A 24,838-nucleotide genomic window follows, 5' to 3' on the forward strand; every position below is an offset into this window, starting at 1 on the left:
TACTTCTAAGCAAACTTCCCACTGTGGGGTTGTTTCTTTTTCCTCACCCAGGTATTGTGCATTAAATTGGTTTTGGAATTTTTCCTCTCCTTCGTCAGTCTGTGCAACATCTCCTGGGGTAGGATGTCAGGCACTGACTCAGGGACCAGTAATGAGCACTAGAAGTGGCAGCTGGTGCCTGACACTGTCACCCTGGCAGCAAATGCGACAAGTCCCCTGAGAAGGAGACAGTACTGACTCATTTCCCATGAGATCTGCCTCATTCCATGCTCCTTCTTTAGGAAAAGCAGGGAAAAAAAAAGCAAAAAATAAATTTTAGCAGGTAACTCTGTGGGTCCAGCCCTGCCACTGACTGTTCTCCCAGAGAGATCCCCATGTCTTTGGGTGTAGCATCACTTTGGGAAGGTGACAAGTGACAGATGCAGTTGGGGAAAACATCCTTTTGAGGACAACCCATCCACCCTTGGCAACAGCTGCCCTGATTTGGGCCCCTGATTGATTTGCCTTTGCTTTACCATGGCTCCCCAGGGAGCAGGTGGGATTATAATTACCTTGTGGTAATTAATGCAGTCATCATTTTATAGCTACCCGAGCATTTCTCACAGGAGATGGTTTTATTTGCAGCTCACGCACCAGCCCTGTTAAAGTATTCTGAGATTTCTCAATCAAATACCCAAAGCTCTAAAGAGAATTTGGGGCTGGGGGAGGCAGCCACAGGTACTTGCTGTGATTTATTGGATGCTGGATGCTGGAAACATTCCTGGTGGAGATACTCTCACGTATGGGATGCGACTGGCACAGAGAGATTCAGCCTCTCCTGCAGCCTTTAACTCTTAATTTTTTCCCAAGCACCACCAGCCTGATCTTGCCTAGTTAGAAATAAAAATGCACAGTTGTACACATTGTCCCCTTCCTCCCCACCCAGTCAGAGTGTTGAGCCTCACACTTGAGCAGCCGAGTCCCCACGCAGCCTCTCACCGCCCCGCTGTTCCCGCTGACTCATCCCGGTGGGAGCTGGGTGACTCTCCCTTCCCATGGGACCATCACCGTGGGAGGGTGCAGACTGTGGCCATGGGGTGGCCAGGGGCTCTCCCACCTTTGTGGGTCCATCTCCACTCACCCACGCTCTGCCAGACTTGGCTTTCCCCAAGGATAAGTCTGGAGTGTGTTTAGAGATTCACTCCTAACGAGCTCTCACCCAAAAGCCACCATCCCAATCCTGCTGGTGGCCCAGCCACAACTAGGGATGAATCCCAACCAGCCAAGGTGACAGGGATGCAGATCTGGCAGCTTGGAGAGCTCAGGACCCCCTTCTTCTTGCCCTGGAGGCACAGACTCTCCGTGTGTCACCCCAAACTCCCCCTTCTGCTGTGCAGAAATATCCCAGCCCCTGAGGAGAGACGTGTTCGTGGGGCTCAGAAGCTGAGGAGCACGGACCTGCTGCCTCTGGAAAAACCCCAGGAATTTCAACCATTCCTTTGGGCAAACCCAGCCAGACTTCTGCAAATTAAACTAACCTAATTACTGAATTGGCATGAGATTCAACCCATGTGAGAGCAGGCAGAAGAAGGAGTTGCCTGTCAAGTTGTCACAATATTTGTACGTGGCTTTCAAAGTTTGAGAATAAAATGATGTCAGTCTAAACAAGGGAAGTGAGTGTGGGGTGAACGTGGCTTGTGGGACTGGGAAGTTGTGTCCTCTCCCCCAGGAGTGCCCAAATAGGTATTTCAGGACAAAGGTGGGTCCCTGAGCATCATTAATCACTGAAACAATCCCCCTTCCCCTCTGCAGCCTCCGTGGAGTCAATTTTGAAAGGGAATTCCATCAAAGGAGACCAAACTCTCACAAAAGTAACGATCAGTATTTTTATTCGTACACACTTGTTTGGAAACTACAATTAATATTTAACAAAAGCATTTCATGCAAACAAAGATTGAAGATATTGCGAATTATGAAAAGAAAAAAAAAGATGCTGTAATTTGTACATCAGTCTTGCCCACTACACTTCCTATGGTATTTTTTTTTTTAATCTTTTGAAAAATGAATGGCCTCTCCAAGTTTTCTGGTAGCATCTTGCAAATAAATGATATGAAAATAAATAATGTTCTCCTCTGTATAAATACAACATTAGGGTTTTAAAATAATATTAAAAATACGAATGATTTCAAGGCAGGATTACTCCTTGTTTAAAAAAAGGGAACATTAAAGTAGCATACAGTCATTTGAAAAGTTTCAGGTGTTCTCTGTATTGTGCAAAACCAAAGACTGCTGGGGAATGCACATTTTAAAAAGAGCCAACGAGCTTCATTTTGTTGAAATTAATTTTTTTACATTCATTTTGATAACATGGGAGAGAATAAACAAAAGGCCTGGTGGGGAACGAGCCATTGATTAAATTTGTTACCACTGCAACAAAACTTTTTTCTGCTCCAAGGCCAACAGCAATGGACACAAACATATAATATAATTCATATTTTTGGTGATTTTGGGCTCTTGGCCCTAGCCAAGCTCTGGAAGGACAGAGCCCTTGGCAGTGTTGCCTCATGGGGTTCAAATAGAAGGAAAGTAAATCCAAGTAATTCTTAGGAAAAAAGCTTATATAAATATCAGAAACATCATTTTCCTTTCTATTAAAATGTTCCTGTCAGTAATGATTATAAAATTAATGTAACATCAGCTGTGGACTGTCCAATGAGTCCTGAGTGAGAAATGAGCTCTAATGGCATCAGGCTGAGCATTATCAATGCTGTTGCTACTCATCCTGTTTAGAATCATTAATAGACTCTTAATTTATTTATTTAGGTCAACTGACATCAGTGGGAGAAAAAAAAAACCAGCTTCTGGAGCAGTTTTCTTTTAAATTTGACCTACTGTGTCACAGACAAGGAAAAGAAAAACACAAAGACATAAATACAACACAGAAATACATTAAAATATCAACAGAAAGTATCAACCTGTTGTGGATGGAGTCATATAAACATTACTAGAAAACAGCTGTGCTGACCTTATTTATCCACAGGGAATCTCACCTTCCAATGATCAGTTCTGGTAAGACTTCCATTGACACGGAATTTTTAAATTGCACATAAAAATCTCAGTAACTGGAAGAGAGGTGAGTGCAGCTGACCCACACAGTCAGCATCACTCCCCCTCCACACCCTGACTCCAGGTACAAAAGCTGGACTCCAGATTCGGTAAGAAACGTTATCAGATCGGATTTTATTCCTCTCCAAACGGCTTCAGCAGAGTTACTAAAGTTCTATAAAAAAGTAGAAACAGCATGGTATAGCCAGCAGTACCATGTGAATCCAAGAAGCTGATTTTAATAGTAAAAATGATAATAATACTTACACAACTCTTTTCAGGTTACAAGTGTATTAGAAACATTGGCTAAGAAGTCCTCACACCTCCCTGTGAGGTAAGTAAGTATTATTACCCCCATTTTACAGCTGAGGTAACTGAGGCAGAGAGGTCCATGAGTGGCCTCTCCCTCTCAAGGTTTTCCTGGGACCAGGAGGGCTGTAGTGCATGGTGATTATTCATGATAAGGCTGTTTAATTACCAATTGTTACTGGCACAGTGAGGAAATCATGCACGTTTATGGAGTTGAGTCTTATTTAATCTTCAACTGAACTATTTCAGATCCCATTAATGAGTGCAGAGCTGTGGGGAAAAAGTGCTTTTTAGCTTGTCTGCTTATGGACTACTGGGCAGCTCAGTGCCTCCCCACAGGCAGCACAGAGGGGACACAGAGCCTGGAGCCCACACTCACGTCTGCAAAGAGACAAAAACCTATGTACAATAACTTATCCTAACGACTACAAGAACTGAAAATCACATTAAATATTTCCAGAAGTTCCCTGGCAGGTCCAAAAGCCCACTGTAAACTCAATACTGTAAATATGCTCTTTCTACGCATCTCAAAGCTTTATTATTGGATTGTTATTATTAATATTATTTCCAAGGATGTGTTTTGCTCAATAAGGAGGCTCTTCCCCCTCTGCTCCCTGCATGTGTCTCCTATGGCATTTTACTGGGATTGCATCCGGATGCACCGGCTGAGGAAAGACTTTGCAAGTGGTACCACTCAATCCTTGGACATGTCACCTTTCCAGCTGGAAGACAAGTTCCTCTCTCACTTGAGTTATTAATTTAATAGAAGCCCAGCACTATTCAATTGAATTCACCTCCAAAGACAGGATGGATTTCAAAGGCCAACAGTGTTCAGATATGATGAGTTCCTGTTAAACTAACAGCTGATCTCCAGAAGAACTTTCTTCAGTTTGTAAAGGGAAATTCAATTGTGCTTCTGGACAGAATGAAGGATCAGAAAGCTAAATTGCATTTCTGCTCTGAACTGCATTAAGAAGGAGTATTTTATTATGGAGTGTGCTCTCTCCTTCTCATGGATGTGCCATCCTTGCTGAGAACACCAAGACTGGCCAGTGGGTGAAGTGGTTATCCTGGAAACCCACCACCCTGCTCAAGTGGCTCAAAGGTGCACAAAAACACCCAGATGCCTGAATAATGCAGAAATTTGCCTAGGAGCCAGTTAAGTCCCATTTGATCCCTGAAAACCCCTTGGAAGTTTTGCATGGCAGACCTGTGCCTCCCTCAGCAGGAACGGGGCTGCCCTAGAACCCCTTGGGACTCAAGCTGTGGGATGGAAACACAGCTCCCAAAACTTCTACCCAAGCTTCAGTGCAGTATAAATCTCAATTTTCCTTTTAGGAATCTTTGTGGCAACGTGGGTGTTGGGATTACAGTTGCTATCGAACACAAGTGAAAGAAAAGCAGCTCTAATGCCTCTCCCTCTGTTGATACATGTTCTCTAGAAACCCAAATCTTGTGAAAAATATTATATAAATAACATCTGTCTTTAAAAAGATACGAAAAGGCTTGCAGGATACTTAAGGTTTTCCTTGCCATTATAAATGTCTGGATTCTGAGCAGCCACTGGGAGTTCTCGGGGCAGGGCTGGTCCGAGCGCGAGCGCTCGTGTGAGGGCACTGGGCAGAGCAATGAGGGGTAACAAACACTCAGTCCCTGCTTTATCCCACCCTGCCTTGCTCCTGCAGGATCCAGGAGTTCACAGGACCTTTTCCTAAGTGTTACAGACACCTACAGAAGACGGTGAGAGTTGTTGAAAACCCGGGGGCTTGAGGTAATGACGTTGAAGAGGAATTTCTGCTTCTACATCAGAAAAACTGGGGAAAAAATCCAAGTGCTGAAGAGACTGGTTATGGGAAGCAGCCAGAAAATGAGCAGCTCTGTCCCAGTGTTGGACCAGCTCCGTGTCCTGGTGTGAACAGCACTGACTGTCACAGCTGTACCGGGAACAACCACCCGCAGTGGGACTTCCCTGGACAACTCATCAGGAAAACAGACCTGTGGGAACATGTGCCCATGGGATCTCCTGCCTGGTTTCTGACTTGGTTCAGCTCTGCCCCTGTTCTGCTTTTCTTACACCCCAAACCTGTGTACTGGCATTTCTCCCAGTATTTTCCTTTTTCAAAAGTGTCTTTTCCACATTCTTAAAAGACTCACAATGCCGCCTCACGGCAGACTGACTTAGCTGAGAGCCCCTTCTTCATTCAAATCTGAGACACTCAGTAACCTGTTATCTTAATTCAATCTATTATAATCTACAGCATGATACTCTGATTTTCCTAAACTACATCAGGCTCATAATATTCAGTTAAAAAAAAAATAAATCATGAATGCTGCACTAGGCCACATGCTTTGTGGTGAATACCATCCCTTCTGAACTATATAATACACAAAGAAGAAAATGAACTCCCACTCTTGGCTGAGAACACGTTTGACACAGAATGGCTTAAAAACTTTGCTCCTGAAATGCGTGAAAAATTTGGAGTCCTGTTTGTTTAGGCAACAATCTGAGTTCCTGACAGTTGGCCAACACCCCTCACGAGCCGTGTGTTTTCCCACACCTTGGGATGTCACCAAAGCCTGATCGCTCCGAGATCCTCCTGGTTAGAGCTGGGGCTGCAAAAGGACTACGACTGGGCAGCAGCTGGACTTCTGGAGTGCTGGAAATCGCCCATCCCAGCACCAGAAACAGCTTCTGAAGGCCCCAGGGGTGCCCAGACAACCCACAGGTGCCGTTCACATCCAACCGTGTTTCCCTCCACAACTGTCCCCCTCTCCACAGGTCACCCCTGCAGGGCCAACCCCCCCCTTGGCTGCCACTTGGCAGGACTGGATCTTTCTGACAGAATCTTTGGCACAGGTTCCATGTTTTATTGTCACAAAAGATGGATTAGAAAGTAGATTCCCCCTCCCGCCCTCCCCCGTTACATATTCTAGTATAAATTTAAGTCTTTTATGGCAAATATCTTACTTTTTGAATATGTTTACATGCTGGAAAAATCGTAACCAGTCTGCATGCAGCAACAGAGACATCATGCTTCTGGCATCATCATGCACATCTGACAGACAAAAAGTGCCTATGGCTGCTAAGGGGAACAAGGCAGAAGGGAAAAAAAAATAAGGGGAATGCACCAAATACTATTTTACATGCTGTAACAAAACCAAAATATGCACAAAACGTATTTACTGATATTTGAATTAATATCTTCTGGTAAAGTTGTAAGAGGAAATATCAAAATTTTTTCTCTAAGTGATAGGAGAGGAGAAGATTGCATTAATTACAGTGTTCATCATTGCAAATAAAGTCTATTTCCTTCTCTGCAAGTAATAAGCAGATGTGAAATGAAAGCCTAATTGAACCTCGTATAAAACCTGCAGGTAGCAATTATCATTTAAAAGTATATCTACTTTTAAAAAAAGAGATTATACCCTAAGCCAGTAACAATATCCAAAACCTAAAGTAAAAATCAAAACAATAGCAAGAAAACATTTAGCTAAATCTAAATGTGTCATTCAGAACAAGAACTTTCACAAATAAAGCACGAGTTGTTTTATAAAAGTTTTATAATACTCTTTATGCTTGATATGATTATGTCAATAATATAGATCTGCTTATTATTAACCCTTATTATTAAGAGTTATTACTAAACATGCAAAATTCATTGCATGAAGCATATGTAAAAGGTATTAAATTCCATTCTATCAATAAAACAAGTTTTAGGTGCTGCTTCTTTCAGGCTTGATTATTCTACAGCCCAAAGTTTTCTGAATTAAAACTGATTATTTTAAGACTTAACTCTCACTTGATTTTCATGAGTTATTCTGAAGAAATCAGGAAGTCACTCGGGGCTGCATTTTTTTGTTAATTTAGTACACATAATCCTTTCAATTTACTGCCCTACACTGCAGACTATAAATAAACACATGTAAATAAGATTTAGGAGGAATTACAGTTTTGTTTTACATTCCAGGTTAATGAACTTCATAGTAAAATATTGGTATTAGAACCAGTTAACAGTAAACTCGAGGAGCGGTGTAAATTAAACCAACTGAACAAACAATGGCACCCTGGATCACAGAATAATCTCATGGAGATTAAAATTCACAAAAGTATTATTAAAATTATTACTATTATCATTATCATTATTATTATTATTAAAGACAAAATTTCACCCTTGAGTTTATCACATGCTACTTAGCACAAGTCCCTAGAGATGTGGCCACCACTGGAGCGCTTTTGTTTGTGATCTTACGGGATCGGCTCACGAAGCCTCAGGGTCTGATTTGATTTTATTCCCCCCTCCCACCCACCCACCCACCCGTTCCCAGCTTTCTTTTTCTGCCATATTTTCCAAACAACCCCTTTCAGCACTGTTTCTGCAATGCCTCTCCTCCCTGGTGCTGTCGCTCGGTCCCTCGTGCTGCTCGTGTCCCCGAAGTCCCCGGGAACTGCAGGAGGAACAGTCCCACCTCCAGCATCTGCACCCAAGGACTAAACATTCCAGGTGGTTTTTTTAAATTCAGACCACGTGTTAGATTTTTTCCCTAACACAACAGAGTGGAAAAGGGAGCAAAAGGACAGTGGGAAGTTACAAAATATATAACGTACCAAAAAATGGGTAGGTTTAGACAAGTCAGTGGTGACTTCTAGAAGAGTAAGAGGGCACCGTACACTAATTTATGTCCCATTAAGACAACGACGCCGTTGCAAAGCCCAAATCCTGACTAAGTGGCCCTTCCCTCGCCCTACACTCTCGAACCCTACAATTTCCAGGCCCAAATGGAATCAACAAGGCAAAAGCCTAAAAATTGTAGGGTTGCGGGCTGTCCCCCACGGCGGGATTTGTTCCTGCTCTGCTGTTTCATGCTACATTTTCCACCAGGGGGTGCACGAACTGGGGGTTGACGTAGGAGAACCCTTCGAAATCCGTCTGGTCTATGTTGGCAATGACCAGCTGATCCGGGGGCGTCAACACCGGCTGTCCTCGCGTGAAGAACTTATCGAAGTTTTCGGCACCTTTGCCACACTGCAAGGAAAGAGAAAAACAGGGAAAAAGGCTCAAAAAAACCCCCCCAGCAATACATTGGTAGTCCCAGCGTTTTGTCAGGACATGTCAGATGTTTCAGCAAAAAAATCCACACAGAGAAGTTTTAACGGGTGGGTTCTGATGAAAAGCAGCCAAGAGAGGTTTCCAGCCATCAGCATGAGGTGATGAGATAAAGAGGTTTAAATATTCAGACTTACTGGGATACAGAAAGAAAAAGAAAATATTTTTATGGGCAGAAAGAGATACTTTCTCTGTCAAGTCATTTAATTCTTCTTAAGACCTTTATGATACATAATTCAATTTTTGTGTTAGTCTCTGTTTCCTTTACGATCTGCAAAAAGCTTAATGCAATTTATTTATATGCTTTGACTCTTCATTGTACAGCCTATAAACTCTTGTTAATCCATAAAGGACAACACAGCCTCAGTCCTGGGGATGGTGGGGGGGAGCTGGGCAGGGAGCACATCCTGGGACGGGTCCTCATTACAAAATGTGCTATCACAGGTTTTTTTCCTTTTTTTTTGTCTTAAGAGACAGTTGTCTCGCAAAGCCCAGCCAAAAAGGGGGGTTATATATAGCTCCAGGCTGAGCACAACTCCTTCAGAACAGAAACCAAAAGAAATTAGGTTTGCAGAGAGGACAGTTAGGAGGAATGCAGAAAACACTCGATAGGCTGGGAAGTATGAGTAGAGGCGTGTTAAAAAGGATGAAGGTGGTACCAGAACAAAATTTAGCTTGTGTGCAAGAAAAAGATGCATATTTGAGGAAAGTCAGGCATTGAATAATGTGGAGATGTCTGAAGGAAACTGCTAAATCTGCTCATCTCAAAACTACTGTAACAGATCTTCGAACAAAGTGTGGTTGTATGATGAAGGCACTGAACGTTTCTTCCTGTTGTCACTGACCTTTCCCTCCCTATCCATTCTTACAATATCCCTACAATCATATGGATTTAGAGGGTAACACTACATTCTTATCTTCAGACTCAGAGGATAAATTAGAAAGGGCAGAATAGGGCTTGTACAATAGACCAACATTAAACATTGATTTTTTTTTTTTCTGAATGAATGCAACATGGATTAATCTGTGCATTTAAGGGAGAAGCCAACTGGAAAGGGGCCTGGATTCAGGGGTGAGATGTTTGGCTGTCTTGGAAACTGCCCAGTCACAGTTTCCAACCTTCTTGCAGAGCACCTGGCAGGTGCTGGACCTGGACCTGCCACCTGAGCCGAGCTCAGAACTTCTGCCTGGGGCTCAAGGTGGTTTGTATTTCGGACAACAAACACGTGCCCAGGTCCTGGAAATCAGTGCTCACAGAGGACACTGGCTCAGCCTTGCAAGAACACAAGCACAGGAACACTGCCCCAGGTTCAAGGCTTTTTCCACATAGGGGTGGGTACCCTGGTGCCCACTGAGGCCAGTGCATTTTGGCACAGAATCTCTGGAGAACAAGAATGGAAACAGCTGAACTTTAACAAGGGGAAAACTCTGAATCACTGGCATGAAAGTTGATGTATCCCCAAATTAAGTTAAATTTATTCAGAGGCACAACACTCAGCTCAGAGCAGCCACAAAAGGGCTATTTATACAGGGAAGGCTTTTGCTAAAAAGATGATCTGCAGATAAGCATCATCCTGCCACAAAATGATGCTCTTTTTTCTTTATTTAATTTTTTTTCCTCCTCTTTTTTCAGCAAGTGGAAAGTATTCAAACAACTTGCACATTGAAACCAAACTTCCTGACTCCATTAGGCCTCTCACTATTGCTTGTATTAGTAGAGGCTAAGAAATAAATCATGGGAAATATGGGTATATCTGGAGGGCAAATATAGTAATTTATCAATAAATTTGCACCTTCTATTACATTTTTGTCCTCACAATAAAGAGTAGCGTTGCTATTGTGAACATTAATGCAGCATTAAAGCAGAACTGCAGAAATTCTAAAACTCCTAACCTTAAAAATACAAGTAAAATTGGTCCTTCTTGCCAAATAATCAGCCTGTGCCTACAGCCTGTGAAATGTCAGTCTGGAAGTGAACACATTATTTAAAACCAACCAACTGCTGACCCAAAATCTGCAGCTCCACGTTCAAGTAGGAGCCGTGCCTGGGTGAGGAGGCAGCAGGATTATTCCTGGAGAAGATGCACCTACAAAGGTTTTCTGAAAAAAACCCACGCCAAACAAAGCCTATAAATACATCCCTATCTTCAAACAGATTAAGGGTTGTGTGTTTTTTGCTTTCTAAAATCAACATCCATTCCTGGAGGCACTGAAATGTGTAGGGACATGGTTTAGTGGTGGGCTTGGCAGTGCCAACTCCAGCAGTGAGAACTGTTGGTTTTGATGATCTTAAAGGTCTTTTCCAACCTAAACAATTCTATAATTCCACGACACTGATACAAATAGAATCAGCAACTGCAATAAATGAGTTTTACATAGGGTATGTAAATACCAGACTTGGATTTTAAATTATTTTTATCTGGGAGAGTAAAGGCTCCATGTGAATCTGCCTTGGTGCATTTTAAAAGCAGCCTGTATGAACAAACCAGGTCAGGATAACCACAGGGATGGAGCACAGCTGCTCCAAAGAGGAGCCAGATCTGCCACAAAGTGTGCTGTGATGGAACCAGACCATCCTTCAAGCTTTTAGTACCTTCATGCTGGTGATACTTTTAAGTTCAAGGAGAGACTAAGCACTCAGCCCCTGAGCTAATAAAAACTTGGAGCTGTGAAGGTAGATTTGCTTTATGATCAGCTTTAAGTCTGACTTGAGAAGCATGTAATCAAAATCCTCCATAAAATACCTCTAAAGAGCAGCTTCCCTTTGCACAGCCAGCTCTGGGGACCAGCTGGGCAGGACTGGCAGCACCACACATGTTCTTTTGTTCTTTACTTATTTACACCCTTCCCTGCATACAAAATCCACACCATATAAAAAAGGGTATTTTCCCTAGCACAAAACACCCTTCTCAGCTGCAACTCTCCTCCTGGTGATATGAAAAAGTCATTTGTATGAAGGAAGTGAAGAATAATTCTGCCACTGGGTATTGGCATCATTAATTTGTGGTACCTCACTAGTGTGCCTGTATTAGCAAATAAATCAGTGTACAGACCCTACACCTGAAAAGCCAGAGCCAGCCAGGCCTCTCAGCTGAAATAAAAAAGGGATAGAGAAGAAAGATCCAATGTTAGGACATAACAATTTACAGCTGTTCCTTAAAGCTTGTATTCTTGTGTGCTCTTTGCCTGTCAATAAACCAATACATGCTGAAAGAAATTCTGTCTCAACAAGCCCAGCTCTCCCAATTCTATTAAGCAAACAGCTCTGAGGGTAAGGACATCTTTCCACTTGCTTGGATTTCTAAAATATTGCTATGGATACACGTGTGCAAACCAGTAACAAACATGAAAAGTAAATCAGGGATTACTTTGCAAACCGAGCGGACGTTGCAGGATGGGGATACAACCCCCCTGTGCTGTGCAGCCTGTGGGGGAAATTCATCCCTGCAATTCAGATCCCTTGAATCACTGGCTTCAGATGTTGTTCAGAGGAGACAGTCATGAGCCATGTTTATCACCAGCCTCACACATCAGCCACTGATGTGAATATGCCAATTTTCCCCGTTTTCGGCACCTCCTGCAGTGCGTGACCGTCCAGGCAGGACTCAAACCACTGAGAGACTTTTTTGCAAAGGAACAAATGACGCTGGGTTACACCACAAGGTGCCAAATCACGAGCAGACTTACAGACTGGCCTGCCATAATCAAATTGCCTTATTTGAGCAGTGTCCCAGATCTGCAGCACCAGCCAGGCAGCATTAATGTCACCCCACGGGGAAGCCTCAGTGCAGGCGAGGGAAGGACTTGGCATCTCACTCACCACTTTAGGTTTGAAAGGTGGCTGAATCTCTCTGTTTTCCAATTTTTCCCAGTCAATCCTCCTGAAGAAAGCATGTTCCCTGATGTCTCTTTCACCTTCAAGGCCACAGCCAAGGCGTTTTGCAGGGTGTTTTGTCATCAGCTGTCGGGAAGAAAACAGCAAATGATTCAATTTGACGCTGGAATGGAAGTGAGACAGACTTTCCCCTGGTTGTGATGCTCTCGCTCCTCTCTCGAAGATACACATTGCTAATGAAATTGTTTTGAAAAGGTAAAATTCGGTTTTTGAAGATGAATTTTCCTGTTTGTTCCCTGGAGACAGCACATCAGCAACAAAATTAGGGGCTGCGTTGGAGAACTTTTCCCCACTTGGCACTGGTTGCCACCAGAGGTGCAGGTGATGCCCAGGACATGCTGCCATCCCTGCTCACAACTCCTGAATTTCACCTTTGGTCTTTCAGTCTTATAAATCTCCAGAATAGCCTCTGCCTTATCTCAACAATCAATTAAACATAATAAATTCCAACACACTAAAGCTGTATGAAGTACAACCTCCCCACTCCCATTTCATTTCTCTGGGCTTGTTTAAGACATCTCATTACAGGGCCTCCAATTCCTTGGCACCCAGCTGCCAGTATCAAATCTGTGTTTCCTCCCTTGCATTCTTAATGACATCCTGGTCAATACTATACCCACTTGCAGAGATTAAGCAGACTTGGGGAAAAGAAACAACCCAAAACCCACGAGCACGGCATGCTCAGAAAATGTAATGTGCTCCCTAATTAACAAGCTCCTCAGCATCTCTTCAGTTGGTGTGTACATTAGGAATTGTGCAATGTAGCCTTCAACTCTCAGTTTCAGTGTTGTGGGGACGTTTTAAAGCTGTGCTACAAATTATATATGATTAATGTGCTGCTGGGAGTGATACCTCCACACATCTTTTTAAAAGCTCAGCTGTACTGCTTTAGTCTCCTTCCAAATGTTGAGTTGATCTGACTCCAATTTTAAACCTAAAATAAAAGTGACTCCAAAGCAGATTTGGGAAGGGGCTGTGCACTGGGCTGGAATCACAGCCTTCTTCAAGCCTAACAGCAACTTTCCCATTTTTGCTACCTTTTCCAAACCTCTTGCTTTAACAGTAAGGGATAAAAGAAAACGTGAATATTGATTCTAGTAGTTTTAATTCTTTCCAAAGTTCCTGCATTTACCAAGCCCAACAAGCTCTAAATCAGTGGAATGGATGTCAAGCAGACAAATCAATCCCAAGAGCACAATGGGCATGTTTGTCTTGCCCACTGGTGCCCAGTCCTGGGATTGCTGAGCTCCCACTGACTGCAAGGCTCAGAAGCTTTCTCATATTGACTTCTTAGCTCAGGAATAATGCTCACTGAAACCTGGGATTAATCTGTCAGTTGAATACAGCCAATGAACTCATCAGTGTCACAGAGATTTGACCTTAAACCTCGTGGCAACAGGGCAGTTTTAGCTTTCTGCCCTCTCTGGGTGTGAGCACCCAGAACAGCAGCAAGCAGGGGAGCTGAAAATGGGGTCATTACATCAAATTCAGGCTTTGCTGTTTGAAAATGTGATTGTCACGACAAGGCAATAATCTGCATGTACTTCACAAAAATATATGGTGTTTATTTTTTGCTACCCAGCATGTCTGCACTGGGATAAGCTCCAAAATTAGTGTGGTCTTTCCTTTTACCTTGTTGCTCTAAACATCTTTCCTTTTCTGTGATGATTTTCCTTAAGGGATTGATATCCAGCTCATGTATAACACCTCCTAAATGGTTGCAAAGGATATACCAATTTAACTGATTAACTGATACTAAAGGCAGTGGTGTTTTATCAGTGTAAATCAGACCTCAAATAACGATTACAAACAGTGGGTTGGAAAAGCTGCAGACTGATGGTTCTCTGGAGAATCACGTGGAGTCAAAGGAAAGTCAAACAAACTGTTTTTTCCTGAGCTAATCCCCTGAAGCCAAATCTCTTCTTTTCCTCAAAATTTACAATCTAAGGCCAATTTTAGGCCGCACAAGTCACCACTGGGTCAGGATTTCCCCATGGTTTCCTCCCATTTATGCTAAAGATTTTCACATAAGCTCATCTTTACCTACATTTAAAAATGAGTGTTAGTAACTCTTTTGCTCTGCTCCTGTCATTAGGCATCCTGGGCTGAGGACTCTCTGGAGGATCTGGGATCCAGCCAAGCTGAGAAATCTTCTCACCCTGCAAAATTGGGGCTGTGCTGCTGCGGGTCGAGAGGCAAAGTGGGTAGAGATGCTTCACACCATCATCCTGTTAATAAATTCTGCTTTGGGTTTGGCAGCTACTGATTCTGACATTTGTTCTTGCCATAAAACAAGGAGGAACAGCAGGAAGAGCCGAACCCTTATCAGTGACACCAAGTGACAACAGAGCTGAGAGCACTGCTTGACAGAAGCTGCCCTCAAAAATACTACAGTGCCATGTCAAAGCCAGACAGATCCAGTTATTCACAAGGATTGCCAAAAAGGAACTTAATGGTAAAGAAGCATTTATCTCACCCCCTTGCAGATGGAGACAGCTTCTTTGGACAGTGATTTGGGATAGGACACGTTATGCTCCATTATGGACTGGAAAAGTTCATCTTCGTCTTCCCCATCAAATGGAGGCTGTTGAAAACAAATCACAGGTGAGTTCCTTACTGGGATTTGCTTTTTTTTTTTTTTAAATCTCCACTTTTTATGAAATGGTATGACAATATTATGCCCAAAGAGATCAGTACACAGCAGTGGTCCTTGTCCAGGAGCACACACCAAACTCCCAGCCATCTGCACCCTGGGTATCTTCTGATCCAGAAGTTTAGTGTTCATCAGTCTCAGATGGAAATCCAGGAAAAACATTCATTTTTGCCCCCACAGGTTAATGAAATGCATGCAGGACTATCTTCATGATCAGCTTTAATCAGTTTTTAAAGCTACTCTGCACCAGGCAGGCAAAACACTTTAAAGGGTGAAGTTTGGAGATTGAACTTTCAATTACCCTGTGCTAAGGTACATCCATTCCTCACTTACTTCCAAACTCGAGTTTGTTTTATGTCATGGCTGTAGACTCTGCTTCTGCTTCTGAGACTATCACAAGAAAGGGCTGCATTATATTTTAAAACAGAGGTGATAGGGAAGTGCCCATGGGTGACTCCCCAGGATATGGGCACCATGCAAGACTCAGTCAATGGTAAATCTCATTTTCTCCAAAGCATTCAGATGCCCATTATTTGCAGTGCAGCCTGTAAAGTATTAACATCTGCAATTGCCACACATTAAAACTTTTAAAATGTCACTGGAATTTAGTAGAGAAACTATTAAAGGCATTTGTTAAAAATGTCTGTTTTAAGCTCAGTAAATGCCTGTGTTTAGCTTAACACTCACTGAAAGCCAATTGCAGAAATCTTTTCCAACTCAAGACTAATAGAATTCCTTGAAGTTGGTACTTATCTGCCATTTACTGCAGCACAGTGTTGCTTTCCTACCCCAGTGCCTCAGAGAGCAGCCTCTCATTAACTGTGCAGAAGGAGGGCTCTGTAACTGAGCACATTTCCAAGAGGCCAAACCCACACTTACCCCCAGGACATACAACACAAAAACTGTATTCTTGGGATTTAACTGCAATGCAGAGCATATACACACTGTTATTATGCTTCCCTGTGGTTTCAAACTACTAAATGATATTTCTTCCACTTGACATGCGTTTTCCTGCTCAAGTGTCTCCCTTTCAATCCTGAAGATGGCTATTTATAACATTATTGCAGTACAAAGGAGCCGTATTCAAAGGCAGAGCTTGATTATGTGGGCACAATATAAAGAGCTTAAAGCCTAAATACATTCTCAGTTGAGTCAGTCAAGAGTACAAGGAGATAATAGCAGTATGAAAGGGTTCAGTCTTATCCTCTAATGGTCTAACCCTTTAGGGAGCCTTGGAACAGAGCAGCCTTGGAGATGCAGGAGGAGGTCACAGTGAGCACGGGAGGGTAAATCTTACCTGTCCAGCCAACATCTCATAGAGCAGCACACCATAAGCCCACCAATCCACAGACTTCCCATAGGGCTGGTAAGCAATAATCTGTATAATCACAAAAAAAAAACAAAGGAAAAACCCCTGTGTTAACTAACCCCCAGTCCTGTAGCATATTAGATAAATAGTGACATGCAGAGAAGAACATATTTCCTTGAAAAAGGCCAGCAAGCCAATCCTGTAATCCTCACTCCAGCCAATCACTGGTTTCAGTGGGAGTTGGACTGTTTTGCAAATATTAGTCTAAACCCACCCTCACCTTTGATACCCTGATATCTTGGCAAATGTGGCTCTCAGGAGTCCTTGGGATGTGCATTTGAGGGCAAAAGAGGAAGTACAGCGGCACGACGTACTAGACAAGGCAAAAATGTTATCCATCCATGTGTGTCATAGCTTGAAATCATGAGAATCACTTAATTTATGGACTATCAATAATTAAGCCCTTCTTTTCAATATTTCTATTTTTGTTCTGCTGTAAAAGGAGTCAAAATTTAGGAAAAGAGCAAACCCCCAAGGAGCTCAGTGATGTTTTCCCAAGCCTCATGACTGTGATTGTCAGGACGAAGCCAGGTACCAGCTACCCCAAAAAGAAAAGGGTTCCTGCTGTTCAGACTAATGGAAATGTCAAGTATTGTTCACATTTGACTCATGGAGAAGCACAAACTGAGTTCTGACACAAGGAAAGACTGTGGGTGCCAACAACACCCAGGGCCCCTCCTGCATCATCATCTTTAATTGAGGCCTCTTCAGATGTCAGCGTTCATTTATTTAAGAGCTGGGTTTGGGAATGGGATAGAGGAGTTTGGGGGGGCAGATGTTCTCTCAAATCTCCTTCTAAGTAACTGTGAAGGGATATTGTGAATTGGGAAGGCAAGCAGGATGTCCCAGCCACTGTCCATCCCTACCAGGGAAGGCAGCAGTAGAGCCTTCGACCCTCCACCACCAGAATAAGCAGGGAACTGAGGCAGTCACTGCTCCAGAGGGGCCTGCATTTATTTTCCTGTTTGCATGTGGTTTTATTCTTTGTGAGACAAATTGCTAAGCCCAGTACACATCACATATTGTAAATTTTTTACTTGTCTGAAAGAGAAGTTGAACTGGCAAGTTTTGTAGTTTCTCAGGAAAATAGTGAGTCACCAGTGCAATAAAGCAGCACTGCCTGGCTACTAAATAAAATTATAGTCTCTGTGTGAATATGTGTTCTTCCTTGAGATACAGCAGCACATGAATTAAAAATTACTGCAATGTTTCTAACCAAAAGGTTTCAAAATCAATCGTACTTTGGAATGTATTAGACAATCACAGATAATAACAAGATTCTCATCTGGAAGGTCCTACATAAAGGCAAATCTATATTACTTGTCTCTTAGTGGTAATATGGACTTAAAAATATATATTTGGGATGTTCATTTCATACTGTATTAGTTGACACACTTGGTTACTCTCCCTTTCATTTCCATCAACAGTAAGTCCCAGAGGCCCACTGGAATCAGTGTTGCCTCTTGAAAGACCAAACACTTTCAAACTTTTATCCAGGAAAAACACTGGCCTTTTACACACAGCAAATGATACACTATTTCATCTTCAATCCTTCTCTGACAATCTCTCTTTGCCTTATGGCAAAGAGCATTTTATCAAAAAAAAAAAAAGAGGTATTTTTCAGGTCATTAATTCCTAAGGGCAGAACATTTTGTACAACAAGCGTGCTCCATGTAAGTGGTTTTGAGAGGAACAGTTTATTTCAATTAGCAAATGAGAAAAAAAATGGATCCACAGCAGTGAGAAAGAAAATGCTGCTACACTGCCAAGATTCTGTACCTGGCAGCCAGGTCTGTCCAGGAGCCCACAGTCTACTTCTCCTCCTATTGTGGAGGAGTTTGATGGGTTTATTGAGGGGAGAAAATGGTTTAAATACAGCAAAGCAATGTCACACAATGAAAGATGAACCGAAGCACCGACTCAGTGACGCTGGTTGTTTATGCAGCAAGAGGTGAGTCAAAGCTGGGCTCTTCCCTAAATAGCATTTCCAGCAGCAAAGCAACCTGCCCCAATGAGATCTGCCTTTGGGAGAGAAGAGCTGGCAGAATCATCAAGAGAGGCAGAATTAACACGAGAAAAGCTCCTCCATTAAACCTAAGGTAGGGTCAGAATCACTGCAATTTTTGTGCTGTTTGGTGCCACATGTCAACATCTGACAACCAGAGCTGGCAATGCCTCCCTCACCTGTACCAGTGATGGAAGAGGGGCAATTGAGACATAAATACAGACATCAACACTGGAAAGGTGCCACTGCAACTACAACAAGAGCACTCCTTTCACTGAACCTACCACCAGGTAGGAAAAGGTGGCCCTGTCAAATCTGCTGCTGGACACCGGAAGATTTTTTTCCTTTAATCCTAATTAAATACACCCAATCTGAATGACCAGCTCAATCCTTGTAAGGCTGTGGCACAAGGGAAGCACAGCAAAGCAATCTGCCACGTTCATTCATCAACCTGTGGTTATCCTCATCCTACTGGGAGCTATTCCCAGCATTAATTGGAAGTGCAAACGAGAGGAAAGAACGCTCACTTCAAGGAAGGAATGACATGTGGGAGGAAGCAGATGAGCTTTCAATGTACAGTCAAACATGCACTGGTACAAAGTCAGCAAGTTCTAAATGTTGTATTTTCAGTAGTTCCCTCCTCCTCATCCAGAATTCATCCTGTATTACCTACCAGCTGCTGCACTCAGAGCCATCCCTGCCTGCCTTGCAGCAGCTGCCAAAATAATTCTATCTCCATGGACAAACTTTGGTATCTTTTAGAGCAAATTGGGGTATATTAACATGACCTCCTGTCTCACCACAGTGTGCAGGGCAGACCCACAGAGCAGTGAAGGAGTTCCTGTGCCTAGAAATGAAGAGCTGTCCCCTCCTCCAGCTAGGATCTCTGCTTTTCACTGGCCAGGGAGGAGTGGAAAGCTGGTAGGACCCTTCCCCCCAGCTCCTTCTCCATCATTAATTTAAGTTACTGCCTTTTTCATCTCCTTTTCCATTCCAAATGTCCCATTTTAACTATCTATTGCTGCATTTTAACAGCTCTGCCTTTCCAGGTTCTGTGGATTTGAGCGCTCAGGAAGAGCTCAGGAATTTCTCTCATCAAGCAAAATTGGCAGAAGAATGTTGCTTTTTTTCTTCCTTTTTTTTTTTCCCCCCATTTTGCCTCCAAGGAAGGCACAGTTAAGAGCAGGACACAGAGATTAATACCAGCAATTTGTAGGAATGTTTAGATCATTGCAGCTTGCAGCTAGTAGCCAGTTGGGATGAAAAGATTATATCCCAGAGGCAAGAGAAAATCTTTTGTGAACACATCTGATGTCTGCAGGAAAAGCTAAAACTCAGTTATTAAAAGAAATAAATATTACTAGCACGGGAAACAGTCACACACACGCTTTCCAAACCTCTGTAATACATATTTACCTCCCACAATCCTGGCAAATTCAAGGTTACAGCTGAAGGTTTTGAGGCTGTTGGATGGAGGAGAAGGGAAATGGAGTTTCTAATTTAAATTCTTCTGAAATTCAAAACTCATCACTCTGGCTGCTGCAGGGATGCTGATGGTGGGGTTCTGTGCTGGCAGAATCCCTTCCCACTAATCCTCCTGACATCCATCTCCTCCTGTCTCTCTTGACTGGTCAAGGCAACACAAAGTACTAATTGATTTCACAGCTATTTCCCCACTCTGACCATAAATATTTGAGTTCAGCACATCAAGAAATATTCTGTACAAGATAACCACTTTCTGCCTGACAGAAGCTGTCAGGCCTGGGATCCCACCAGTTTAACCTCTGCACATTCCTTAATGTGCATGGGATAAGAAAATGAATATTAATTCCAGTTGGTTATCCAGCTAAGTAACAACAAATGGTAACTTTCCCAATCATAAAAAAGGGAAACGTTATTTTAGAGTACACCAAGCTGTGCAAAGTCTCTTTGCTGAACAAAGCACTTTATTTTCCATCCAGAGATGGGCCGTGTGACACCAGCTGAGATGTCCCTGTAGGGTCCTTCCAGCTGTGTAACCCCTGAACTGTGTGGGGGTAGTTCATGTAGAGGGAGTGTGGGGCTCCTTCAGACCCCCTTATTGTCACACCATTATTTCCCAAATGCTGATGGAAAGAGTTAATTCCCTGTGTTTGAGTACAACCCACTCACAGGACTCTCCTCCAGACACCTTCAAGAGTTTATTTAGATTTAGCTCATTTATCTGCACCCAGCAGGGAATGGGATCGTGCAAATGCATCTTCATTAAAATCTATTATAAATTGATAAATTTTAGCCCATGGAAACATGCTGAAACACCCCTGCAAGCAAAACATGAACCTTCCTTTGAAGTTTACCACAGACCTAGTTAGCAATCTGCCAGTCACAATAATGTCTTCAGAATCAAAAGAAAATCGGTCAATTCAATAAAATAAAATCAAATCCGTTTGTAAGATGATAGAAAGACTAATTTCCTCCCAATTACTGGATGTTTTGGTGAAAGGTTTATTTCTTTATATGGAATTTCCAAATAAAATAAAGTAATCCACTCCAGCACTGACTCATATTGAGCATTTTGGTGTTGATGAAATGTTCTTTGGTATCAACGGGCACAAGACAATTGCCCCAGAAAGGACACTCTAATTTGGTATATTGGCTTCCTTTTCATTTTGACAGAAGAAAATGAAATATTCTGGTTGTTCTGATATCCTGCTGCAAGCAACAGCAAATGGTGAAAAAACAAGGCTCTATAATACCCAATATTTCACTCTGAAAAGCATGAATTAGCAACCGGGAAAAAACAAACTATTTTTCATTCCAATTTCACAGAGATGACAAAATTCACCTTAGACACTAATTTACTTGTCCATGTATAAATATGCCCTATTCCAACAAACACAATTACAGCCAGAAATGTTCCAGCCAGAGCTGCCTCTTGCTCAGTACTCACTGAACAACTGAGTATCTTGGATCAGGATCCAGCCTCTTGCATCAAATTTGCTGCCAAACAAATCAAGACTCCTGAAAGCTCAGTATGCACAAATACCAGATTTTAATATTCATATATTTGAATTATATCCAAATCACCACATGTGCTTGTTTTTAATGTTTTATACCTAAAGCATTGAAATACAAATCATATCCAGACTAAAAATCTCAACTCTAAACTCATATTTATCACAGGCTTCAAAGCACAACTGTGCTTCTCAGGATCAGATTTTCATTTTAGACCCACTGCAGTTGGTTCCTGCTTGACTGTCGCTTTCAGTGGCTTGAACTGGTATTCCCAAATCATGGAAAACTCAAGGCAAATCATGGATTTATTATGTCAACTCCATTCAAGCCCTGATCTTACAGCTTTGGTCAGGCCTTCAATGACAGGAGTTTTACAGAGAGGTCAGTGAGAAGCTTCAAGACCTCAAGAGTCCCTTCCCAAAACTCACTGAGTGGTTTGTGATTTCCTGAAAATGCCAAACAGTGCTTTAAATAAATGCATTTTGGCAGCTGTGAGAACTTATGGAGAAATACATTAAAGAAGCAAAATTTGCTCCCAGTGAAGTATTTGCTGACCTCAGCAACAACCTCAGCACCATCCAGGAAGTTTCTATGACTTTACAAATTGTAAAGTTTAGTTTAATAACATTTCCAGCCTACAAATTTAAAATCACAAGGTGCTGAGCCTGTCTTTTTTTAGTATGAACCAAAGCTGAAGCACTGATCTCATCAAAAGTTTTTCAATCAATTAGATTTTTAGAATAGCGAAGTCTTATTGACAATATTGCATCAATTCATAAAGATATTCAATATACCTGCAGAAGGATAATGGTACCATCCACAGAGAATCCAGAGTTCCAGCTATCCAAACCCATGGTGTACAATTTGTGTAGGGACAATTTCCATTTGAGAGACTAAAAGGTTCTTGAAATGGTCAATATTTACCTCTGGTGCAATGTAGTCTGGAGTGCCACAGAAGGTCCTGGTTGTTACTCCATCTAACATATGTTCTTTGCACATTCCAAAATCAGCAATTTTAATGTGTCCTTCTGAATCCAACATCACATTATCTAATTTCAGATCTCTATGAAGAATCACAGCAATTTAATGTTAATGCTTAGGATCAACAAGTGTCAGAAAGCTCAGGTAAAACCGGGGCTTTGGTTTCCTCCTCACCAGCACCAACACAGCAAAAAGAGCCCCACACTGATGGCTTTTTATACAGTGTTTTAAAAATACACCAAAACTTTAAAGAAACTGATTCATTCAGGTTTTTAAAAATCGTTCAGAATTTCTTATGTCAGATTATACTCACCTATAAATAATCCCTCTGTTGTGGAGAAAGAATAACCCAATGGAGATCTCGGCTGCATAGAACCTGTGTGGAAAAAAAAAAACCCACAACAGATTTCTTACTGCCTCGTTATTTCCTTCAGACAAAATCATTTGGATGTGCATCATGGTAAATAATGATAGCATTATAGCATATGAAATACATAATTTATAGTGTGTATATATGTAAGAGTATAAAAATATGTATTACGGGCAGATGCTATAAAAGACATCTCACTTCGACTGGACCTTAACAGACACATTTTGAGTGTTTGATGATAAAATAATGCAGAATTTTAAAAAAATAATATTGAAAATGTCTCCCTAGACAACAAAAAATGGTGGAGCTGGAGCACAGCATTTTTTTTTCTGGACCGATCTGACTCTGCTGCAAAGATCCTTATCTCTAATCACATATTGATGAATTCAGGATGCAGCTCAATGTACATTGCAATTCATATGGCATGAAATAATTTGCAGAAATAGTATTCCTTTACACAGGCTGTTAATGGATTAATTACATGAAGCTAATTAAAACGATTACCATATAAAATATAATTGCCGAATGCAGTTAAAAGATATATAATATTGATGGCTGTTTGAAGCTGGTTGCTGTGGAAATTATATGCAAGAGGATTATTTAAAGATGAGATTAATTTTTAGGCTTAGCATAAGGGAGAGGAAGGCTGAGCTCTGCAACACTTGATCAGAGGTGTTGGTGAACACGTGTGCTGAAGATGCTGCACAGGCAGAAGCTGTCAGAAAGCACCACAGATTTTGTTAAGTGTTGGCATGTTACATTAGCTGGGAGTCAAAGATGATCTGACACCATCTAGTTTTTCTTCAGGGAGTTGTTAAAATATTTTTCTGATTCTGAAATACTTATATTTAGAAGGCCTCTCATTTAAATGAGCCCTGGTTGCTTAAATCGAGATGAGAAGTTATTTTAACTGAATTCTTAAAACAGTTGGTCACCCTTGCTTTTAAAGTTTCATTGGTAAATGATTCAAGGAACACTAATAAGTGATGAGGAGATGTTATAAGCATGACTAACGTGGTACTGCTGGATCTATTCACACTTGAATGTGCTATAGATCATTATCAGCTGCTCAGTGATGTGCCAGATGTACAATTACCTAAAAGGGATCATGTACATAAACAACTTCTAATAATTTATTAACTCCTTGCAAATATATCACAGAAATTCTTATAAGCTATAAATTGCATTTATCTTGTATAAACTTATTTATATTGCAGTGCTGAGTCTATTTGTGCTGCCTTTCCTTAGAACACTAATTCAGACTGAAATGTTCCACTCACCTTTTTATTAATATTTGCTTTTAAAAACAACACCAGAATGCCAAGTAACAGCTTTAATTTCCTGCTGCCTTGGTTAAATTCTTGTCACTTTTCAAGTAGGCACTGTGTGCTTTTGTTTGTGCTCTGTTTTGGAATAAAGGCACAGATACCTTTGGCCTATTTGTGCAAACATTTTTAACATGAACTTCAGCTTTTGGGCCTTAAAAGCACAATCAAAGAAGGCCAGCTTAGACTTCCTACTGAGCCTGGGAAGAGGAAGAAACCAAATCCTCTTAGAGTATAAGATAATGAGGATGACATGATTTAAATATATGAATGTGAACACTCACACTGCTTGTGGCTCCTTAAATTTTCCTACTTGCTGGATGTGATACATGAGATCCCCACCATTCACGTACTCCATGACAAAATACAGCCGGTCCTGGGACAAAGCAGTGAAGACACAGAGAAATACATTAGAGGAAATGTATTAGATATTCATTGATCAGCAGAAAAAAAAAAGTCACTGGTATGTTATTATAAAGCTTTTAGGATTATTAGGACTGGTTGTACATTCCTGCAAAATCGATAGATCGATAAATGGAAGTGGAAAGTTTTGTAAAACCTGCAGGAGTAAATGACTGAGGAGATCTGACAAGATTTGTCAATTTTAGTGGTGCACTTTTACATATTATTTGTCTACAATGGTCACATGAATTATACAAAGATAGCTCTGTTTGAAAAATCAGTCTCTAATAAAAACTAAACAAACAAAATCAAAGGTAGTTGAAAATTCCTGCTCTGAGGCCATTTC

General features: G+C 41.6%; 1 protein-coding gene across 3 annotated transcripts in view; it reads right to left on the reverse strand.

The window, feature by feature from the left end:
• Positions 1-1,851: 1,851 nt before the first annotated feature.
• PRKCA (protein kinase C alpha) overlaps positions 1,852-24,838 on the reverse strand; it is a 145,611-nt gene continuing 122,624 nt past the window's right edge. For all 3 annotated transcript variants that reach the window (XM_064676097.1, XM_064676096.1, XM_064676098.1), the window contains 7 exons: positions 24,375-24,466; positions 22,709-22,771; positions 22,339-22,477; positions 16,344-16,424; positions 14,870-14,977; positions 12,319-12,459; positions 1,852-8,417 (listed from right to left, as the gene is read on the reverse strand). In XM_064676097.1, the coding sequence (XP_064532167.1) occupies positions 8,253-8,417; positions 12,319-12,459; positions 14,870-14,977; positions 16,344-16,424; positions 22,339-22,477; positions 22,709-22,771; positions 24,375-24,466 (789 nt within the window). In that variant the 3' untranslated portion in view covers positions 1,852-8,252. The remainder of the gene's footprint in view (positions 8,418-12,318; positions 12,460-14,869; positions 14,978-16,343; positions 16,425-22,338; positions 22,478-22,708; positions 22,772-24,374; positions 24,467-24,838) is intronic.

This window comes from Pseudopipra pipra, chromosome 19, assembly GCF_036250125.1.
Source record: "Pseudopipra pipra isolate bDixPip1 chromosome 19, bDixPip1.hap1, whole genome shotgun sequence".
In the NCBI taxonomy this organism is placed as follows: Eukaryota; Metazoa; Chordata; class Aves; order Passeriformes; family Pipridae; genus Pseudopipra; species Pseudopipra pipra.